This window comes from Habropoda laboriosa, unplaced genomic scaffold, assembly GCF_001263275.1.
Source record: "Habropoda laboriosa isolate 0110345459 unplaced genomic scaffold, ASM126327v1 scaffold126, whole genome shotgun sequence".
NCBI classification, from domain to species: domain Eukaryota; kingdom Metazoa; phylum Arthropoda; class Insecta; order Hymenoptera; family Apidae; genus Habropoda; species Habropoda laboriosa.
The window spans coordinates 1,479,525-1,501,193 of record NW_017100288.1 but is presented as its reverse complement, the minus strand read 5'-3'; the positions used below and the strand labels follow the sequence as shown (position 1 = coordinate 1,501,193).

The 21,669-nt window shown below is 36.2% G+C and overlaps 1 protein-coding gene across 1 annotated transcript in view; it reads left to right on the top strand.

Annotated features, from left to right (window-relative positions):
* Positions 1-21,669, top strand: part of LOC108573775 (zinc finger protein 395) — a 161,059-nt gene that overhangs the window by 95,226 nt on the left and 44,164 nt on the right. The window contains exons 3-5 of the mRNA XM_017936254.1: positions 7,771-7,988; positions 8,907-9,223; positions 19,826-19,897. Coding sequence (XP_017791743.1) covers positions 7,771-7,988; positions 8,907-9,223; positions 19,826-19,897 — 607 coding nt within the window. The remainder of the gene's footprint in view (positions 1-7,770; positions 7,989-8,906; positions 9,224-19,825; positions 19,898-21,669) is intronic.

The following is a 21,669-nucleotide window of genomic DNA, read 5'->3' as shown; positions in this document are numbered from 1 at the left end:
ATTTATTTCATGGTATTGTAACAAGCAAACGTTGAATACATTTTTCATTCGTGTAAGAAGAATTATTTAACACGATAAATTTAGCTGTACTATGGTTATTTTTAATCTACGACCACAGGTCAACCTGATTTTTAATCCCTACGAAATTAATTTAACCACGAGTAAGTAACGAGAACGCTAAAACCTATGTTTCCATTGAAGAATATTGTAAAAACGTATAAATTGTTATATGCAATGTTATAACAAATTGTCGGAAGTATAAATTTTTAATAAAATTGTGAAAATTGATAAATTATACCGTGTTACGATATCGGAAATCTCCCGCGAAAATCTCCCGCGAAAATTTCCCGCCTGACCTAACCGACGATTTTGCTAATGACTTTGGGGAGAGGGTACCGCAGGTATATAAGGACCCGCCGATGTCCCGCGAAATCATTTACCCTTTATACTGGGCCCTAGACACTTCGCGGCGTATTTTGACCTGAAGGTTCTGAGATGTGAATAGAGTGGTCGGGGGCTACTAGCTAGTCTATGTCCACCCTGTACACACTCAGCCTTCTTGTAACACTTGTATACATTAGAATCAATTAGAATTTCTATTACTAATTATTAAACAAATTTTAACAATTACCGGCACTCGCTAGGCACGTAATATCAGACTTTAAATACTCGACTTCGAACTTCGGTTTAGTCATAATTCTATTAATGTTATAATAACGTATAATTTATTAATTTTCACAATTTTATTATTAATTTATACTTCCAAAAATTTGTTAAAACATTACATATTATTATTTATACATTTTTGCAAGTTTCTTTGACAAATAAGTACGTTTCAACGATCTTATTACTTTCTCGTTGTGAAATCAAGTTCGGAGGATTAAAAATCAGGTTGACCCTTGGTCGTAAATTTAAAATAGCCATAGTGAAGGTGAAATTATTATTTTAAATAAATGTTTCTATACGAATTAAGAATCTATTCAACGTTTGTTTGTTGCAATACCGTGAAATAAATTGTATTATATATTTTCTCAGTTTAGACTGAATTTAAAGTTCGTAAGGATTAGAAATCAGGTTGACCTGTGGTCGTAGATTAAAAATAGCCATAGTGAAGGTAAAATTATTACGTTAAATAATTGTTTTTATACGAATTAAATATTGATTCAACGTTTATTTGTTGCAATACCGTGAAATAAATTGTATTATATATTTTTTCTGTTTACACTAAATTTAAAGTTCTGTTTACATGTTATAACAATTAGAATGTAGACGTTTTGCCGTTTCACGGTTTTTCCTCTGTTAATTATGTGTTTATAAATCATTTCAAACTAAAGCAGCACCATGCCCACCCTTAATTAAACCGTCTCAGTAGTTTACCGTAATTAATAATCTATTTTCGGAATTTATACGAGAATTTTTGAATTTTAGTAAATACTAGAGTCAGTGTCCACCCTGTACACACTCAGCCTTCTTGTAACACTTGTATACATTAGAATCAATTAGAATTTCAATACAGTAGACTGAATAACAATTCATTTTAACTAATACCTATTAGAAATTTTCCTTTTAAAACAAATATAAATCATTTTACCAATTACTGGTACTTGCTAGACATTTAATATCAGACTTTAAATATTCTCCTTTCGGTTCTTTTAAATACAATCAAATAATTTCTTCAATTATCGATACTGACTTGGAATACTTCGCTTCGAATAAAATATTTCGAAATTATTTTGAAGGTTTAAGGAAATAAACATTTGAATTTTAGTCATCGTTGTTCTTCAGACTTGTCGAATAGGATAATCTATTTTCGGAATATATGCCAGAATTTTTGAATTTTAGTAAATACTAGAGTCAGTGCATCGCGTATTGAAATACAGCTTCATTCCTAGTTCGTTTATTATTGAATATTTTTACGCGTTTAACTTATGCTTCTCCCCAATTCTCGTCGCGTATTTTATTCAAATTTTCTTATATTCTAGAATCGAAAAAGATACGAATTCGCGATTTTTCTTTTGATTCTTTCAATTTTTCAATTGCATTACGCATTATTGCAATAATTTCTATCGTTACATTTAATTCTAATTGTTTAGCAGCTTTTCTGCTGCTATCGACCCTACATTTTACTGACACTTGTCGAACCGACCCTACATAAGTAAATGTTGTTCAAATTATGTCGTGTTTGATGTCATTTTCATGAGAAAAATCTTATCAATATGTTAAGAAATATTTCGGTATAAGAAAACGTAAAATTGAAAAAGTTGATATTTAAATCGCTTGGTTGCCTCGACTCACGTTTCATGCTTATCTTTTATTCGTTGTCCTTTTCTACGTTTGGCAAACTATAAAGGCCGGCGCGTGGCTCGAAAACGTAGTCCCTGACCCTACGAGTGTCAGGTTTAGCTTCCTTGCGGTCTGACACTTGTGGAGAATATACTGTAATTTGATTGTCAATTATTCAATCTTTTGAGTATTTGGAGATCATGAATTATTAAGGTTTATTTCAAAGAATAGTTTTTTCTCGTTACAACTATGAAACTAAGATGACTGTAACTTGTTTCTTAAAAAAAATTTGTCGATATTACAAGAGTTGAATAATTTTTGTAAGAAAAAGAAATTACCATGTTCTGTTATATACAGCGCTGACTTATGATGATTAATAGGATTAAGAGGGATGATGGAAAATGGGGTTACGAAGAAAGTGTGCAGAGTAGTTTTCTGACGTGGGTTTAGAAATCTATTGTGATCGTTGAATTTCATGCAACGTTGAATAGAAGCAATTTCATGGTACTGCTAACGTTTACTCGCCAAATGAAACTGCTAAGTGTCTTTTTTTCTTCTTTTTCTTTTTATTTCTATTAGCTTTCTATTGCCCGGAGGTTTAACTAGATCCCCTTAATTAACCTTCAACTGGTACGATACAGTACGTGTTACATAATTGATAAAGTGAAGTCAATTTGAGCTCAATTAAAAAGATAACTGCACGACACATTGGATCTATCTAAATATGTGATTTCATTCAGCGTTGTGTCGCGTTGTCATGGAATTCTAAGTGGAGAAATTAAGATGGAAATAAGTTGATCAGAATAATAATAGAAATCTATTTAGAAACCTTTGAAAAAATGTTCAGTTTATCAGTACTAATTACATGGATTGTTTGAATCATTTTAACTCGAATATTATACAATACTCAAATATACCAAGTTGCTGTAGAATTGTAAACAGAGAAATTAATTTGCGAATAACGAATTTAGAAAAGTAATAGAATTTATTAGAAACCTTCAAAAAATTTTCACGAGTATTTCAAGAATTTATCAGTATTAATTACTTGGATAATTAGAATCGTTTTAACAGCTTGTAGAGAATAGAACGAATCACTTTGATTCCAATATTATAGAAACAAATGTACCAAGTTGTAGTAGAACTGTAATTAGAGAAATTAAGATGGAAATAAATTTATTTTCAAATAGCGAATTTACAAAAAATAATACAAATCTATCAGAGACCTTTAAAAAATGTTCAATTTATCGGTATTAATATTTTTAATAATTTCAATCATTTTAACAGCTGTGAATAATAAAACGAATCACTATAACTGCGATATTATACAACATAGAGATATGCATTATCAGTGAGTCCCTGCAAATGAATAATAATTCATAATACCTTGATCCAGTCGAGTACATTGCTCGGCCAAACACTTTCATCAACACCCCTTCAAAATAAATACCGAACCGAACTAGACGGATTCCATGAACGTTGATCAATTTCATTATCGTCTTTCAAAACTGATTGCCGCTTCTTCGTCATTGAAACATTTCATCCTGCCGCCCTATAAAGTTTCACGTTGAAAATCATCAATGAAAGCAATCGAACATTAACGCCCCCGATCTCTCCTCGACACTGATATCAATTTTATTATTCCTCGGCTGATGCTCGACCGGCGTGGATAACGAGGAAAATTTAACCGGTAATTTGGTAGAAAGTCGGGGTTTCTATCGATTACTCGGTGTCGAATGTCGAATCATTCGATCCACTCGTATCAAAGCTTGCCTTTTAAACTCACCCCTGTTTGAAACCTTGCAAATTTGGCAGGTGAATTCGGGAAATTTTAGCGGAGACTTTTTAGTGAAAGGTTCATTATTATGAAATGAAGAAAAGGGAAGTGTTTTGTAGGGTTGGTGATTTTTGTGGCTGAGATTTGGCAGGTGTAATTTACAATAAAATATATTTATGGAAAATAAAACGCTAGTCTGCTCTATTTTGTCTCTCAAAACTTACAAAACTATAGCACAGATTTTCCACTGAAAAGTTTATTATTATAAAATAAACAAAAGAAAAGTATTTTGCAGAATTTGGTGATTTTCTTGGTTCAGGTTTGGCAGGTGTAATTTCAAATAAAATGTGTTTAGTAAAAGATAAAACGCAAGTCTACCCTATTGTCTCTCAAAACTTACAAAACTATAGCACAGATTTTCCAGTGAATGATTTATTATTAAAAAAAAAAAGTGTTTCGGTGGTTTCAGAATAATTTTTTAAGGATCTCAATAATTCTTCAATCTCTAAGGATAGCGAATCAGTGTTTTCACAGGTAAAAAGTGAAACATTTAAATAACATAATTTTAGTCACAGGCGGTTTATCATATAACAAATACTGTATCCAAATTTCTGTCCAACCTTTGCAACACACCCTGAACATAACATTCATTCAATTTCTTCGGGCAGGGGTCGGCAACCTTTTTTACTAAGAGGACAATTTCAGAAATGCGAGGGGAAATGAGGGGTAATATTTAAACATGAAAATATTAATGCAACATAAATTTTTATAGATAAAATAAGAATGTTTACTAAAATTATTCGTTACAAGTACGAGTGTTTGTTATTGTAAAATTTAGAATTCAGACATTTGAACGGCGGGCACTTTAAAATTCCTTGGCGGGCACCGCGTTGCCGACCCCTGTCCTTACAGCGTTAACGACAAAACGACGAACTCTTTCCGTGAAAATGGTCGCGGACAAAGGTAGCACAGAAGCAGGTACGCGATCGAAAATGACCAGGTTACCGATCCAGGGGAAACACGTGGAGAACGCTCGTGGCGTGTTATCGTCGCATCTTTACGGCTTTTCTCGGAAAAGCGTAATTTACAACGCGTCGCCCGTCAGGACATTACGGTACAACGACCGTTCCTGGCCAAGCGGCTGGGGAATATCGGCTGGAAAAACATTATTTTACGTAATTGCAGAAGCGCGAAATTCTCGGAACGGCCGGCAACGATCCATTGTTGCGCGGATCTTAAATGGCGACAGCCTCTTATTGTCCCCGGTGACACACACGCGCTTTACACGCTGAACGCTTCTTCCTCGAAAACTCGCGAGGGGGAGGAGGAAAAAATGACACGAGGAGAGGAAGCGGAGTTTCCTTCGTTGCGAAACTTGCACGTTCGTCCGCTAATCTCGTTGCGTGGAGCCACGGTGTGTTACGTGAACGGGGTACGATGACGTCTGTCGTTTCTTATCTTGTCGGCAAGTTTCTCGTGTTTGCGGTGGTATATGGGAATGGATGGGTTTTTAACCCTTTCGCGGATGATCTTGGAACGGACAGGCTTGGCTGTGAGCTGAGCCTAAATGTCTGATAATTCGTACGAGTCTTTGCAACCTTTGGGAAACCTGATTTATTAATTTGGTAATTGTTGTTTATGGGGTGGAATTTTGATTTATTAGTTTAACCATAGTTAATTTATAGGGTTGAACTTTTATTTATACCGTAGAATTTTTACTAAAACTTTAAATTATTAATTCTTAAGTTTTATTTATTAATTTAGCAAAAGTCAATTCATAGGGTGGAAGTTTTATTTATTAGATCATTTACAGGCTGGAATTTTTATTTATCAGTTTACAGGGTGGAATCTTTATTTATTAGATCACTGCAGAATGAAATTTGGTAACAATGAATACATTTCACATGGATAAAAGTTTTGATCAGTTTCGATGATGGAATGAAATCAATTGTAATAAAGAAGCCAGTGACCGTGCATTTATAAGCTTCCCCTTTCCCCCGTGAATTTAAATACACATAATTTATCAAACCACAAAATTCTTCGTAACTAAAAGACGAGGTCAGGTTGGCCATGCATTTATACGAATTTATTTCTGAATTCATTCTTGAACCGCGTTTCACACATATTAAATCACACTTTGTATGTATCAGATTGAAATTCTCCGCGGATATACACATGTATTATATCATTCTGATGTCACGCATAAATATTTAAATATAGTATTGAAAGTCTTTTATCTTCTATTATACACGATTCATGCAACTCAGTACAGCGTATTCAGTCTATAGCACAGTGCATTCTAAAGTTATTCGAGTCTGAAAAAATTCAAATTGACATAATTTTTGTCAATTAAGTCAATACGTCAATTGTAGTTCAATTATTTGTTTATTGTTATTTTGTAACAGGTATAATATAATATCATCGATGTAGACTCTAAATTTCTTTCAAACACCCAAACATCTGTCACCTATAGTAATTTTATGTAATAAAAGTAGAAATAAAAGACTGGTTCAATTTTATGTTGCATAATTAAATATTAGATAAAGTACGTAACACGAGCATAGGATATCATATTCACAGAACTGATCATCACAGGTTGCGTATCGTCCATAGTGAGCATCTGGCTTCACAGTCTTCAGCACTCGGAGTTAACACTTAATTAGTACTCGAATCTTTACTTTACCATTAGCATTCAAACGTTATGAATTAATCCTCGAGTATGAATCAGGATATTCGTACAACATATGACAAATTATAATCGCATATTACTGTATTCAAAAATTTCCTGCACAAAGGAAATAAAATATAAATTGTATTAAAGATAGGTAGGATTGATAATCAACTGTTTCACGATAGTTGTCCGAGTTTGAGGCGATGGCGATATTTTATTTGTGAAGTGCGACAATAAATGAATAAATTGTACGTATTAGATGGGCGTATATGTGCGCTCTTCCTGAATGAGTAACCACTTTTACAGCGTGCATACTGGGTGTCCCAATTTTGTTTCGATCAAACTTCGTCAGTATATTCTATGGATGTAAATAAGAAACAAATGTTATACGAACGTAGGTCGTTTGAAGCTTCGTTAAAAAGTTACAACGGAAATACAAAATGCGGTTGGTATGATACAAGATAAAAATGGCGTCGGTAGAAGTTACATTTAACACTTTCAACGACTTCAAATCATAGACACAGCCTGCATAAACAGACTAAATATACATATCGCTGATCTATTCCTACTTTGTATCATAACTGGACACCCGTTAGCTTCCTATTCCCTGTTATTGTCATAACTTCTTAATCAAGCTTCAAACAACACATGCTCACATAACACTTGTTTCTTACCTACACCCGTAGAACACACTGACGAAGTTTGATCCGAAAAAATTTGGACACCCGGTATGTATGCCCTTCGTACCGAAAGGATCAATGCTTTAATTTACGAACCTCGTTACACCGCTTCTACAAACTATACCAAACCGTGATATAATCGAAGAACGAATTTGTCCTGGGACATTTTGAACGTTCAGAAGTCGAAAGTGACTAACTCCGGCGAATTAAACGTATCAACATTTTTTTTTACCTATAAAGAGTTAATGGTGCTTCGATACTAAACGGGAGTTGATCATTCCAGCTTCTGAGTGGTTCGAAACAATAATCGGCGAGATGGAACGAATTTAATCGAACGGAGAATATTTAATTACGTGTTGCAGATCCAGAAAACGGCGTCCAAGCTCGAGCAATGATTCAGAGCGGTCGTATAGCGGTTGGAGCGACAGAATACCCCATGGTTGCGGTCGCGAGGGGTGTCGTACCAACGAGCGCGGCGACTGCATGGACGAGTGCACCGCCGCGCTGGTCCTCATGTCGCTCTCATGCTCGCCACACAGCCCTCACAATCCCCTGCCACTTCACTGCCAGCACAATTACGGTCAGTATCATGTAGCGAGTGCTTAAGCGGACCTAGGGACCGAAAATCTTGCTCCGTCGAGGATGGTGAAGATATTTCTCCCGGGGCTTTGTTTAGTAGCTGGAACGTTGCATTTATAGGTGTGTGATATCTGTTTTGGAAAAGAGGTTCCATTGGGAAAATTCAACGTCTCTTGCAGAAATTTGGAATTTGAAGGAAAATAATGAATAATTCGATTTCCATGTTAATTATTTTGCGAAAGGGTTGAATCACAAAATTTAGTAACTGTCAGGCTGTAGTAAACGTGTCGGAGAATGATATTGGAAATGAGGAAGAAACTTGTGATCTGTTTTGGAAGAGGAGAAAATTGAGTATCTTTCCAGAAATTCTCAATTCGATTAAAATACGTATAATTAAATCTGATTACCATGTTAATTCATATTTTCTAAGAGAATTATTATCACAAAATGTACTCAAACGTTAGCCAGTATTTAACAACAATTTAATAATCACCTAGAAATTAACTGTAACACAGTTTACACAGTAATAAAAAAAAAGAAAACGAAACTGTACCCAAAATATTGAGATCACCCTTTCTATTCTCGTCGCCTTAATCATTCACAAGTCCCCGTACACCTACCTACCATCTCTACCAAGTCTAAACTCAACCGTGCCACGGTGTCTGACAGCGGTTCTATCTAATCTCGGCCACACGCCGAGATTACGTTCAATCACGCCTCAATTTGCAACAATCTATCTATTCAAGCATTTCACCGAGTGAAACCCACTCGCCAAAACATATTCCACCCCCTATACCTCTATCCCGACAAAACCTATCTACACAGAACTATCATCAATTACGCAGACCCGCGATCGATCTTAGTCGAATCCTAAGCGAGTTGATTAATTAAAAATCACCCTTGGTCCCCCGTCGATAAGGTTCCTGGGGAGGTCGAGGAGGAGGAGGTGGTGGCGTGGTCGTCGGCTCACCAGGAGTTGGCGGCACGTCGAACAGCAGCAGCAGCAGCAGCAGGGCTTCATGGCGAAGTGGCACCCCCAGTCCGCCGCTGAGCGACGAAGGGGCACCGACCACCGGCTCTCTATGGCCGAGCTCCGCTCATCCTTCGCACAATCAGCAGCATTACCCTTACAACGCGTCTGGCTCGTCGTCGAGTAGCACCCCAGGCTCGACCACCACCCTGGACGAGGGTATAGTGCCAGATTACCTCGAGGAGCAACACCCTCGCAAGAAGAAGGTGAGTGAAATATCACCCTGCTTTTTTCTTTCTTCCTTTTTGCAGCTCTCTGTCGTGTTGGAAGATCGTTGATGGATCTTTGGTAGGGAATATTATAAATATCAGGTGTAGAAATGAATTTTGATTCGATTCGCATAATTGATTCAAAGCCAAAGTTTCTATTCGCGATGATGTTCGCGAGCTTTCAGAAAAATGGCGGAAGGTCATGGAGAATTGTGGAAATTACTTCGATGATAGATCTGTTTTCAGTCTTTTTACATAATAGTGATAGCGTTGAAGCTAGGTAGGAAAGTTGGTGGAGGATAGGCGGAAAAAGTAAGGTTAGGGCGGTTTCGTCCTGTGCCTCCTAAGTGGACTCGTCAGGGAGGCTTTCTAGGAGACCCGTGCCTTAAGGACTCAGGTCAGAAGGTGTATATATACAAATAGGAGCCTTTATGAGGACTAGCGAGAACCTGTGGCTAGTCTGTTGTCCCTCTGGTGGCAGAGCGTAGGAGGGTCGCTACAGTGTGTATATTACACTCGATTTTTCCCACACTTTTTCCTATTTTTGACTGCAACGGTAAAGTTGCTACGCTGGGAATTCCCCCTGGTTTCGACTGTAAAGAGTCAAGATCCGGTGACCGGGTCATAAGTGACCCGCATCTTTTCACACTTCTTGTAAAGAGCCTTTCAACGACGCGTTCTTCCGAGAACCGTGTAAAATATCCTGCATTGGGGATGGCAACGTTTGCCACTTTCCGCCATTGAGTGCAACTTTCACCGTGGAGCTTTCTCTTTTCGCTAATAAGAATGAATGGAGATTCTCATGAGGTCTATTAAAACTGGAGTTCTACATGTGTCGTCTCCGTTCTTTGAACCGATCTTTCTGTAACAGTCAGTTCAACGAGATCATTTGAAACATCTCGCCGTGTCTAATGCAAAATTTTCTGTGACAAATGGTCCACGTGAACGTTAAGAGAAACGCGTGAGACTGAATTGTGAAGGAATGCAAGAAGAACGAAGGTATTTGACCTGTCGGAGCGTAACGAAGAAGGGGATTCCCTGAGAGATTTCCGTGGAATTAACCGCTCGCTCATCCTACAATTCTCAACTGTTTCTTCTGTGTCGTCTCTTCCTTCTGTTATCGATCGGATCGATCGATCGAAACGTGAAGCTTTGCTTATCTGATAAATTCAAGTGCAACGCGGACGCGTGCTCTGTTGCAACTCGCTAATCCTCCTCCAGCTGGTGGACTTGGCCTTCGTGTAACCTAGGGAATTATCTGTCGTCCTTACAATACGATTGATCTTGTTTTTTCTTTTCTTTTTTTGCACAGGTTCTTTATAGGCGGATCCCTTGTCTCGTCGTTACGGGGTGACGTATGGGATTAGTCATCGATCGTCGTGGTTATATTTAGATGATTACCGAGGTAGGACAGGCCTTCTTCGGAGGAAGCTACTCTATCTATAGGTGATGCATCGAACGCTTCCGGTTTTATTCAGCGGTGATCAGAGGTTTTGGGGAAACGAGAGATCGCGAGGTGGAATTTTGTTGGTAACGCATGGGGCTGTAATTAGGTGGTCTCGTTAATTAGAAATTACGAAATTCTCCTCGTCGAAGAATTTTTTATCTGCACGATTTTTTGTTATATTTTTATTTTTAATATTCGATTTAATTTGCAAGCGATAGTTAATGTTAAAGAGAAGTCATTTTTGTAGGAGTTGTTGGTTTTATTTGGATGATAGGGTTGGTGACAAAGTTAAATTGGTATTGTAATGTTGTTGTACTACTTGTTATTTTATTCGAATGATATGGAAACTGTAATTGTTTGTTTTTCCTCATTAATGGATATCAGGAGAAATTTATAAGATATTCCATACCTGACTGGATTTATTGTAAGCTGCAATTAAACACAGATTCCCTTGCAAACTCGGAAAGTTTACTTTTAATTATTATGCTACTTTCTTCCGTTGCTGTTACTTTCCGACTTGTTTTTTTTTTTTCTTATCAAGTTTGGCCAGCGAGTGTAACGTCAAAGTTGCAACAAATTCTGTGAAACTTTTTAGATAAGATTAAGAACGTTGCTTTCGTGTTTTTGTGTAAAATTGCTTGTTTACGTATCGGCGACTTGTAATTTCGTCGTTTGTCTTGAAAATAACTGTTTACAGTTCCATTTTACGAGTTTTAACTTTGAAAAGTGAATTGAGTTTGAGAAACGATCGTTTAATCAATTTCGTTAGATCAAATTTTAAATTCAATATCGAATGATTTCTTGAGAGATAATGTACTGGTCAAGAGTATCGATATTGAGGTATTGTTTTATCATTTATCGGTGTGCTGCCAACGCGACAACTTGAAACGTTGTGTTTTTCTCTGGATTTTGTAGGAAACATATATCACTTTTTAAGTAATTTCTCTAAATTACCAATTTTGTGCAATTTGTGAATTAATGAAATAGTGGATTTTAAAGTGACTCTGCATTAATTGTATATAAATTAGAAGAAGTAATGGAATTTTCTACCATTTTCAATAATTCTCTATCACTCACCTTTGAGATTTGAAAAGAACCATAGAATTTGATAGTTACTATCTAATTTTCAGAGTAATTCAGGGTAAACTTTTCATTCATTCTGTGTAAATTCTAAGAAATATTTGAATTAATAATTTTCTACCTTTGAGATTTGGAAAAAAAAACCTAGAATTTACCATTCAATTTTAATTTTATTTAATTTTCAGTACAAATTAACAGTAAAAACTTTACACCGACTCTGTGGAAAATTGCAAGAAATAATGAAATTAATCATTTTCCATCGTTCACTTTTAAAATTTAAAAAACCACAAAATTTAATTTTAATTCTACTTAACTCTCAGTATCTATAATTCAGGGTAAGAACTTTCCATTGCAAGAAATAATACAATAAATAATTCTCTATCGTTCACATTTCTCATACAACATTCCTCGTTCACCCTCTACAATCCACCCTTGTAGAGAGCCTCGCCGTCGCAGGTACCAATTCTTCCGCTCTCGTCCTTGCCTACCCTCCGTCTTCCAAAGTCTTCGTTGACCTTAATCTCCGCGACACACGGCCGTTGTTCCAACCGTGAAATCACGCTGACGTCCCGTTCCAGCGAAAGACGATTTTCATAATTCCTCCACGCGGCTCTGTGTCGTCGATAAGAGAGGGGAACACGTTTACAGCGATGGTCCGTTTCGTACGTTGAGTCGGCCGGTTTTATCGTCTGGTGAACCCCGCGGTAGAGATCCTGTTGAAACTCTGCCAGAGGGTTATCGCGGTCCCGCAGTTCGAACGCACAATTAAATCGCTCATAAGGCGTGGCGGACTTATCTCCCCGAACTTAGCTCCTTCCGCGTTCTAGAGCCTACATTTAATTAACGTCAACGAGGCCGATAAAGCGAGCCGATTGCGTAACGCACCGAGCGTACGCGTGCCTGCGATTCGTGGCCTCGAGACGATCTCTCTCGAAGCGAATCGCTCCTTTCGAGCACCCTCCACGCGGAGTTTTCCACGGGATTTCAGATTCCGGTGTCAGTTTTCCTCTGAACCGAGGAACTATGGTGAACTGTGTATGGTCGTCTTAACTCTTTGAACTCGAAATTTTTTTTTTTTTATAACTTTTTGCACTCGAAGGCCCCTTTTTTTCTATAAAGAAGTAGCAAAAATGAACCTCTTCAGGAGCACCGACACGTATGTGTACCTTCAAACTTTCCGAAAATTCCAATATTTGCCATAGAGGAAATACGAAAAACACAATCTTCAGAAATCTCCTAAGGAAAGTAGTTTAATTGCTATCTACATAAAAAATTAGGTCAATATTTTCTGACTTTAGAGAAAATCGTCCCTGAAGGGGTTAATGTAATTTTTTAAAACTAATATTTTTATTAGAAGTTGGTTCTTTCAAACTATCTCACTGCTGAGATCTCTAGACATGTAGTGAACAATTCACGGAGGTCCATAGGAAAATATCATGCTTAGAGTTGCCTCTAATGGTAAATATAATGTCGCTTCTTAGTCGCCTCAAGGAGTGCAGTATTAAGTATTTTAGTTGAAATGCACTTCAAACGATATTTGGTTGATAGGAAGCAATTTAAACAATTTTTTTTTACTAATTATATTGAAAATAGCATTAAGGGTGATATATATGTGTACCTATTGCTGATTCAGGTAAATGAAATATTGCAAAATATGATACATATTTAAAGTGGCAATTTAAAAATTACTTTATTCACACCTGTGAATAAAATTGACGACGAGTCACACTCGACAAAGGAGTCCAAAGGGTTAACATTTCACTTGAGGGATCTTCCTACTGTGACGGATTGACAAAATCCATTTTTTGTCCATTCTAAGTGAAGATTCTGAAATTAACGATCTGTGATAAAAGATCATTTTAAAAATGTGGATCTTTGAAATTTTGATAAATGTTACGAATCGTCTGGATAAATTAATTTTTGGAAATTTTTTGCATTTTCTTGTAGTTTAATATCTCGAAAATTGACAGAGAAGGTTTTTCCTCACTCCGGTCTAATTTTTTTGCTGTTCTAGGCTTTATAAAAATTTGGAAATATTCTGGAGTGCTTATCGAAGTCTCTGCTACATTGTACAATCGTTCGTTAAATGAAATGTTTCAAACTTTTTTCAACAATCGAAGAAATACAGGAGTGAAATTTTGCTCGGGTCATTAATGACCCAGAGAAGACTTTTTCAAACTGAGATGTAACTTTTTTGCTGTTCTAGGCTTTATAAAAATTTGGAAATATTCTGGAGTGCTTATCGAAGTCTCTGCTACATTGTACAATCGTTCGTTAAGTCAAATATTCCAAACTTTTTTCAACAAAAATAAAAATTCGTTTGGTAAAAATCCAAGAGTGAAATTCCGCTTTGGTCATCAAAGATCCAGATTGTTATCAGTTTGATCGAAAACTTGTCTATCGCCTAGCATTCCTGTAACACTCCAAACACTTCAATTTCTATTTACAAAAAGAAAGCGACACTTGTCTGGCAATTTGGAGCAAAAGTTTGGAAAATAATCGGTTCGCGACTTCCTCGTCGTTAAAAGTTCAGTCGTTCGTATTCCAGGAAAATAACAGCTTTTATCGTGGCGAAACTGCTTACTAAACAGTATCGAATAATTTGTTTAGTAAACATTCGAGATACCGGTAAAACAAATCGCAAACAGATGCTGCGTAATTCTCGAAAGATAAGTGGAAGACGGTTGCGATAGAACGCGTTGCTTCTTGCTCGACGTTGTGGATCATCGAGTGAAAAACAAACTTAAAGAGGCACGTGTTAATCGTGCGGAAATTAAAAATCGTTCTGGGAAAGATTATGAAAGTGAACGTGATCGAAATTATTTTACACGTGATACACAGTGATCTTTCCATTCTAAGCGAAGATTCTGAAATTAACGATCTATGATAAATGAGCGTTTTTCAAAATGTGGATCTTTAAAAAATTTTGATAAATATCACGAATCGAAAAGTTTCTTCATTTTCTAAGTATTACAATTGGTAGTTTGAGAAACATTGAATAGGAAGGGTATTATTCTTGAAAATTGCAAACTATCTGATTAACAAAAATTAATTTCTGTAAAATACAAAAGTTTGCAATTTTAATTCACGTATTTATATAGAACGATATAAATCTTGTAAGAAAAATTGTATTACCTTAAGACACCCAGTATCTTTCGTTTCGAATCCCTTTAATTATACTCTAGGTCTGAAATTCAACACAAAAGGCTTCTCATATATTGATAAATATCATAAAACGTTCCGGTACAGAATATCTTCCACTTCCTTTCTTCCTTCAATCAACGTTTCAGATCACAGATATCTCTGATCCAAGACAAAGAACTCGTGCAACGATATTAATCTTCAGAAATGAAGAAATAACATAAAGGATCACTATACACAACCAGTGTCTTTCATTTCCTGTTTCCTTAATTACATTACCAGATCTGTGATTTTATATCAAACAGAAAGGAGCGTGTACAGGGAATCTGAATCGCTCTGGCGGAATATTGCGACGTGCCTTTCTTTTTCCTGTCACATTTTAATCAAAATTTCAACATTACACCCCACAAGGTAAACACATTGTTATATACACAGCGGAGCCTCCGGTTATCCGAGGTGCTTCGAACTCAAAATAAAATGACAAAAATTACATTATTTCTTAGGTTCGATGGGTGTTCATAAATCGTGCAATAAAATCGTAAAAAACATTTTCATATTAACTATTTAATAAATACATGTACAGTATTATTATTTAAATGATGAACAGTTAATTAAACCTAGATACACGTACAATTTTACGCTATCAAAATGTTTTTTATGATTTTCTTGCGCGTCTTGTGAACACCCATCGATCCTTCCCTATTTTCCGAGTTTTCGATTATTCGAGATAGGCTCGATCCACATCACCTCGGATAACCGAAACTCTACTGTACGTAATAAATTTGGACTACATTTTGCAGTGATTGGAATAAATGAAAATTCGCCGGTGTTAACAAGGGATAATCACGGATTTTTATTAAATTTTGGTGTAAAGTAGTTCTCTAAAAACATATTTGATACCTTTTTTTGATGAAAATCTCCCTCATAGATGGAGGCAGTAAATTTATTTGGTCCAAATTATTTATTTTTTAAATTTGTCGTTGGAAAGTAGAAAATTCGTCAATTTACATTATTCTGTCTTTAATAATTTTGGAGATATTAGACTCAATATATTTACTGTCTTCAACTTTGAAGACAGTTTTCACCCCTTCACTGTGGACAATTGTCACTATTAAAAATATTTTTTCTTTTTCTTTTTTTTTTGAGAAATGCTATATGAACAAAGTTTCGTTAAAAATTGGCGATTATCGTTTCTTCGGGATGTTTCCTTGTAAGTAGTGTTTTGTGTTGAATTTGTCGATATGTGGGTACCATGTGTCTGTGCAGAAACAAGAAGACAGGCCGTCTCTTCTGACCGGAAATGTTAATTAATTAAGAGAAAGCCGTTCGCTATATTTATTAACGAATAGACACATCCTCCACCCAAGTTGTACGTCTTCTCAGTAACATTATTAGAGAGTTGCAAACGATTGGGTTGAATAAAACTTGAACTTCCGTGTGTTGCTCATTTTTTAATAATATTGTCACAGAAATTTAACGAACTCTAAGGAATATTACTTAAGACCTAATTTTCAAATATAATTCTTAATTCAAATATCATTTTTAAGGATGTATTTTCCAAATATAATTTTTAAGGTACAATTTTGAAATATCATTTTTGAAAGTATAAGTTCCAGATATGATTTTCAAGGTGGAAAATATCCAAATACAATTTCTAATTATCAGCGTTACACTGAAACAAGTAATAAACCTTATACGCTTCCTTCTCTTTGAATATCACACATGCCTACAGACAATCAAATCCCATGAAAACGCACAAAATCATTTTTATCAACATTCCACCCGATACCATCTGGAAACCTCTTAAGAAATAATCGAAGAAAAAGGAAAAATGGTATATAATTGGCAAACAATAGGCACAGACATCAGATACGAGCATAGAGAGAGAGTCATAGCAGCTGCATTTCTTACCGGTCATGGCCGACGTTTATGCCAAAAGCGCGCTTGATCGATCGATCGATCTCACGATCGCTCCTCCCTATTCTTCTCTGTTCATTCTTGTCGCAAATGGACGCGTCGTTAGTTGCGAAACGACACGAAAGTCAGTCGCGATGCGTCGTCCTTTTCACTGTTCTGGCGTCGAAACAAGTGGAAAAACAAAAAAAGAAATAAAAATGGAAAAGAAAAAAGAAAAATAAGAGGAAAGCAACGTCTGAATGCGACGCACACCGATAACGGTCTGACCTTGCCACGCTCGAACGATCGAGAATCTCGCGCTTAGATGTTCATTTACACTCTGTTCAAAATAAGAGTAACCTCGCTTCGCGCATGGGACGTGCCTAAGGCAGGGCTAGAACCACTAGAACGTCCAAACCCCCCACTTAACCGCCTACGTTTCTCTCCGTCTTACCCTCTGCTACGCTCTCTCTGTCTATGCGCAGAACGGACGAGAATCGGTCCGGGAGCGAGGTTACTCTTATTTTGAACGACGTATAGATCTACCGCGGAGCTTCACCTGCGGTCTGACGATCGAATGGAACCCGTTGAACCAACCGAATCACCCAGGTTTGAATTTCTACGAGCCGAGATCCCGGAAAGAATGCGACCGAATGCCATTATGAATCGTTTACTTTCGGTGAGAAACGATGCTCGATGAAGGTTCTCCTCTTCGATTCTCATGAATACGTTGTATACGTAGCATAAACAATGAAAGTATTGCTACTCTTGCAGATTTTTTCTTTTTTTTTTCTTTTATTTTTCTGTTATTTATAGTAGAGGAGAAGGTCTAAATACGGGCTACGGAGCTATATAGTAGCTTTATAATGTGGGTTAGCCAATTGTAGAATTCGGTGACTGTGAGAATTGCAATGAGAGAAGTACAAAAAAATTAAAAAGAAAGATATGCAAAATCTTGAAAAAGACGGTTTTGTGACTATTGTAAATAGCATTTAAGTTTAAGTTTACATTTTCATAATTCATAATCGAATTTTTATTGCGAATTTTTTACCACGAAAGTTCATTCAACGATTCGCAACTACAGAAACGGACGATGTCGTGATATTTCATTAGAGGATACACGTTTGTCTCTCTTGCATATTTACGTCAGTCGAGGATTAAATTAATGGAAGTACGTTCGTTTTGATCCACCGGGATTCTGTTATATTTATCGTAAAAAAACATCAATCGTGTATAAAATTAACGATGAAACGGGTGTAAATATTTGTGTGGGTGGTGAGAAATAAACGTGTACGGTTGATTAAAATATGTGATTTTTATAGGGAACGAAATAAAAACGGTATCAAACGGGAGATTTTTTTTTTCGATAGCGCAAAATTCCACGGGTTTCTCTGATTGGCGAGAGTAGAAATTGGGCGAGTAGTATGCTTTGGAATGTCGAGTGAATGGAACGGAGTGGATCAGATCGTGGTCGTGATTTGTAATGACGATATTTGATGCCGGAATTCGATTATCGAGACTAGATTTTGTACAGGGAATAGCAAATGAGAGCCGTGGAGTGAATGGAAATAGGTAAAAGTGTGAAACTTTCGGTGTAACGTAAATAGTTAACGAGACAAAAATTAGATATAAAGATATTAGACATTCTTTTAAATAGAGCCTAGAAATATCGAGACATTTCACGGTTAAAGAGCAAAAATTTTCACTATTACACAAGAACCACGATTTCCGGTGAAAGAGATTTTTCCCCTGAAATTAATTAAATCAAATTTGAGACCATGTTTAATCACTTTAGAAATAATCACTTTAACCTTATTACAAAAATTGCACGCAGTGCAGAAAGTTGAAAGAGACTTTTTCCTGTAGAATTAATGAAAAACAAAACAAAAAGTTGGGATTTTTCTGTGAAAATAACATTTGATTTTTTACTGTATTTAATTACTTTCAAAATAGTTACTTTACTTTATTAAAACAATTCGACGCGAGGCAAAGGGTTGAAAAAGATTTTTTCTCTGAAGCTAGTTAAAAGCATGTGGCAACAGTTTTTGTCATATTTAATCATTTTCAAAATGACTTCAATTTATGACAAAATTCAGTGCACTGCAGAAAGTTGAGATTTTTCTCTGAAATTAATAAAAAAAATATTTCCTACGTTTAATCACTTTCAAAATAGTTACTTCACCTTATTAAAAAATTTCGACACAAAGCAAAGGATCGAAAAACACTTTTTCCCTGAAGCTAATTAAAAGCAGATTGCAACAATTTTTATCATATTTAATCACTTTCAAAATAATGATTAACCTATCAGAAAATTCCGCAAAAACTTGAGATTATTTATTGAAATTAATAAAAAGCTATTTACCACATTTACCCACAGTAAAAATAGTTACTTCACCTTATTGAAACAATTCGACGCGAGGCAAAGGGTCGAAATAAATCTTTTCTCTAAAGCTAGTTGAAAGCACATTGCAACAAATTTCCATCACACATCTAATCACTTTCAAAATAACTACCCTAACTCGAAAAAAAAAAAAATAAAATAAAATCAGCGCAGTGAAACAAAAGGGTTGGAAAAGGCGTTACCCAACTCGTTCACTCGTCAGCGCACCGAAGCATATTTTCGGTCGTCAACCCCACCGTCTCCTAGACAAAGTGTCTTCCTCAAAGACGACACAGAGCGGTAGTTTATGGTAGCCGATAGAAATGTGTGGCCAGAGCTTGCATATTCGGGTCTCTCATGTCAGTCCCATGCCAAGTCCACGGCGATGACATAAGCCCCGACCACCGAGCCAACGATGTAAACACGCGCCGGCGATTTTCGGTATTTCGTAAGATGGCTAACATGTTGAACCTTGAGGTATTATCGCCGCGCGCTAAACTTAGATTCATGCTGTGTCGGTGAGAGCGTATCGGTGGAAAATCGGTCTGACTGGTGGTCTGAAAATAATCCAGGCTCAGGCTCTCTCAACGGGAACAAACCGAACATCTCTGTCATCTCGCTTGCAGCTAACTCCTCCGTTTTTATGGTTTTCCAGATCCGGGCGAAAGTGAACCGCGACCCGGTAGAGAATGGACCGGCGAACACCGCGGTCTACGAGAGCGAACAGGTGAGTCACGCTTCATCTGTTGATCGTTTGTTAACACGTTTCGTGGCCTACGACAGGTTTCGAACGTTTTACACTTTCACTGTGGCGAACGAAGTGGAGCTTCTGACGTATTTACAGGGTGCTTGAGAAAGAAAGGAACGGTGACAGACGTTAGGAAATTGGGGAAACTTAATTTCTCAGGTGAGAAGAAAGGTAGATCATTTTTTTTTTTTTTTTTATTAACCCCTTGACCTATGATTTTTTTTCCTGACCAAGACGTCTAAGCGTCAGCTGTTTACTGTTTCCGTACACTGTATCAGGTGACAGAAGCTGATCTATAGCAGATTAATTGCATTTAGTAATCCTCAGCCTTACAAATTAAAGCGAAAGGATTAAATTTTTTTTCTCTTACCGATTGACCAGAACCTCTGTCACGAGTCTGACCCGTTGTTACAAGTCAAGCGGTTAATGTAAAATCACCTTTTGTTTTGTTTTTTTACCAATTGGGTAATACAATAGTGTGGAGTTGTGTGATTTTGCTAAATTGTGGGTTAATGGGAGATAAATAAAATGATGCGTTTAGCTTGAATAAATAGAATCATGTAGTTAGATTAGATAAACAGAATTGCACGTTTAGCTGGGATAAATGAAATTATGCATTTAGCTTGAATAAATAAAATTGTGCGTTTAGCTGAGATTCGCGGAAATTGCAGTTTGGCGAATTTATCAGTGGAATAAGTTTGTAATATGGAAGTAACTTTTTTTTAGAGAAACTTAAATTGATGATATTTTTATTGATAAACGTGTTTTGTGTTTAAAGAGTCTTCACTTGCGTATTAAAATATATTCAAATCTTCTCCAGATATCTTCTTTGGAGAAAAGACAAATTTTAATACTTTGATCACTTTTTTCAAGCACCCTGTATCTTTCACTGGAGTAAATCAGTGAATCCAGAGTTTAGTGTAATCTTTATTTTTGTCTAATTAAATATTCTTCGGGGATCTGGTTTATTTTCTCTTGGACATGAAACGTGTTAACCTGTTAACCAGTAGTTTTAGATCATATATATAATTGATAAAAAAATGGTTACTCCATCTTGTTTATATTAACCCTCTACTGTCGAGGCGGAGTCTCAGAGACTCTACCTGTTTTGTTTTCTTCCATTCTACTTAGACCTCAGCGTTATTATATTAAAATGAAAACCTGTGATAAAGGTAAATCGGTAAGAAAAGTTGTCAGAAGTGTTCTATATTTATAAACTAACCCGAAGTGGAGGAGTTTCGTAGACTCCGTACCGGGCTTCACGTCCCAAAAACGGTGTCTCGTCGGTAGAGGGTTAAACGAGACTGTTTTAACGTGATTTATACTATAAATAGATTTATGTGGAAAAGAAAGTTAAAAGTTAAGCGATAAAAATTCTCAAAGTAAATTCTGCGATTGCTCGAACAAAACGTTTTATCTTAAGCAAATTTTCCTTGAATTCTATTGATATTAATCGACGTATCCTTCATTTTAACAGAGGCTGATAAAGAAAATGAATTGATTATGCGGTATCTTTAGGATTGCTTAATTGAAACAGTCGTTTAAAATACGGATCTTAATAGATTTATTAATACTAATCGTACAATGTAGAAGATCAGATTGCATGAAGTATGATAAAAAGAAAAGCGTGGAAATTCGTTAGAAAAATGCTGCACAATCTTCGAATCTTCAGACGAAGTGTGCATTGTATTCGGTGTTTCAGAGTGTGCAAAACTTCGTACATATAAAGATAATTGAATTATTCTTTTATC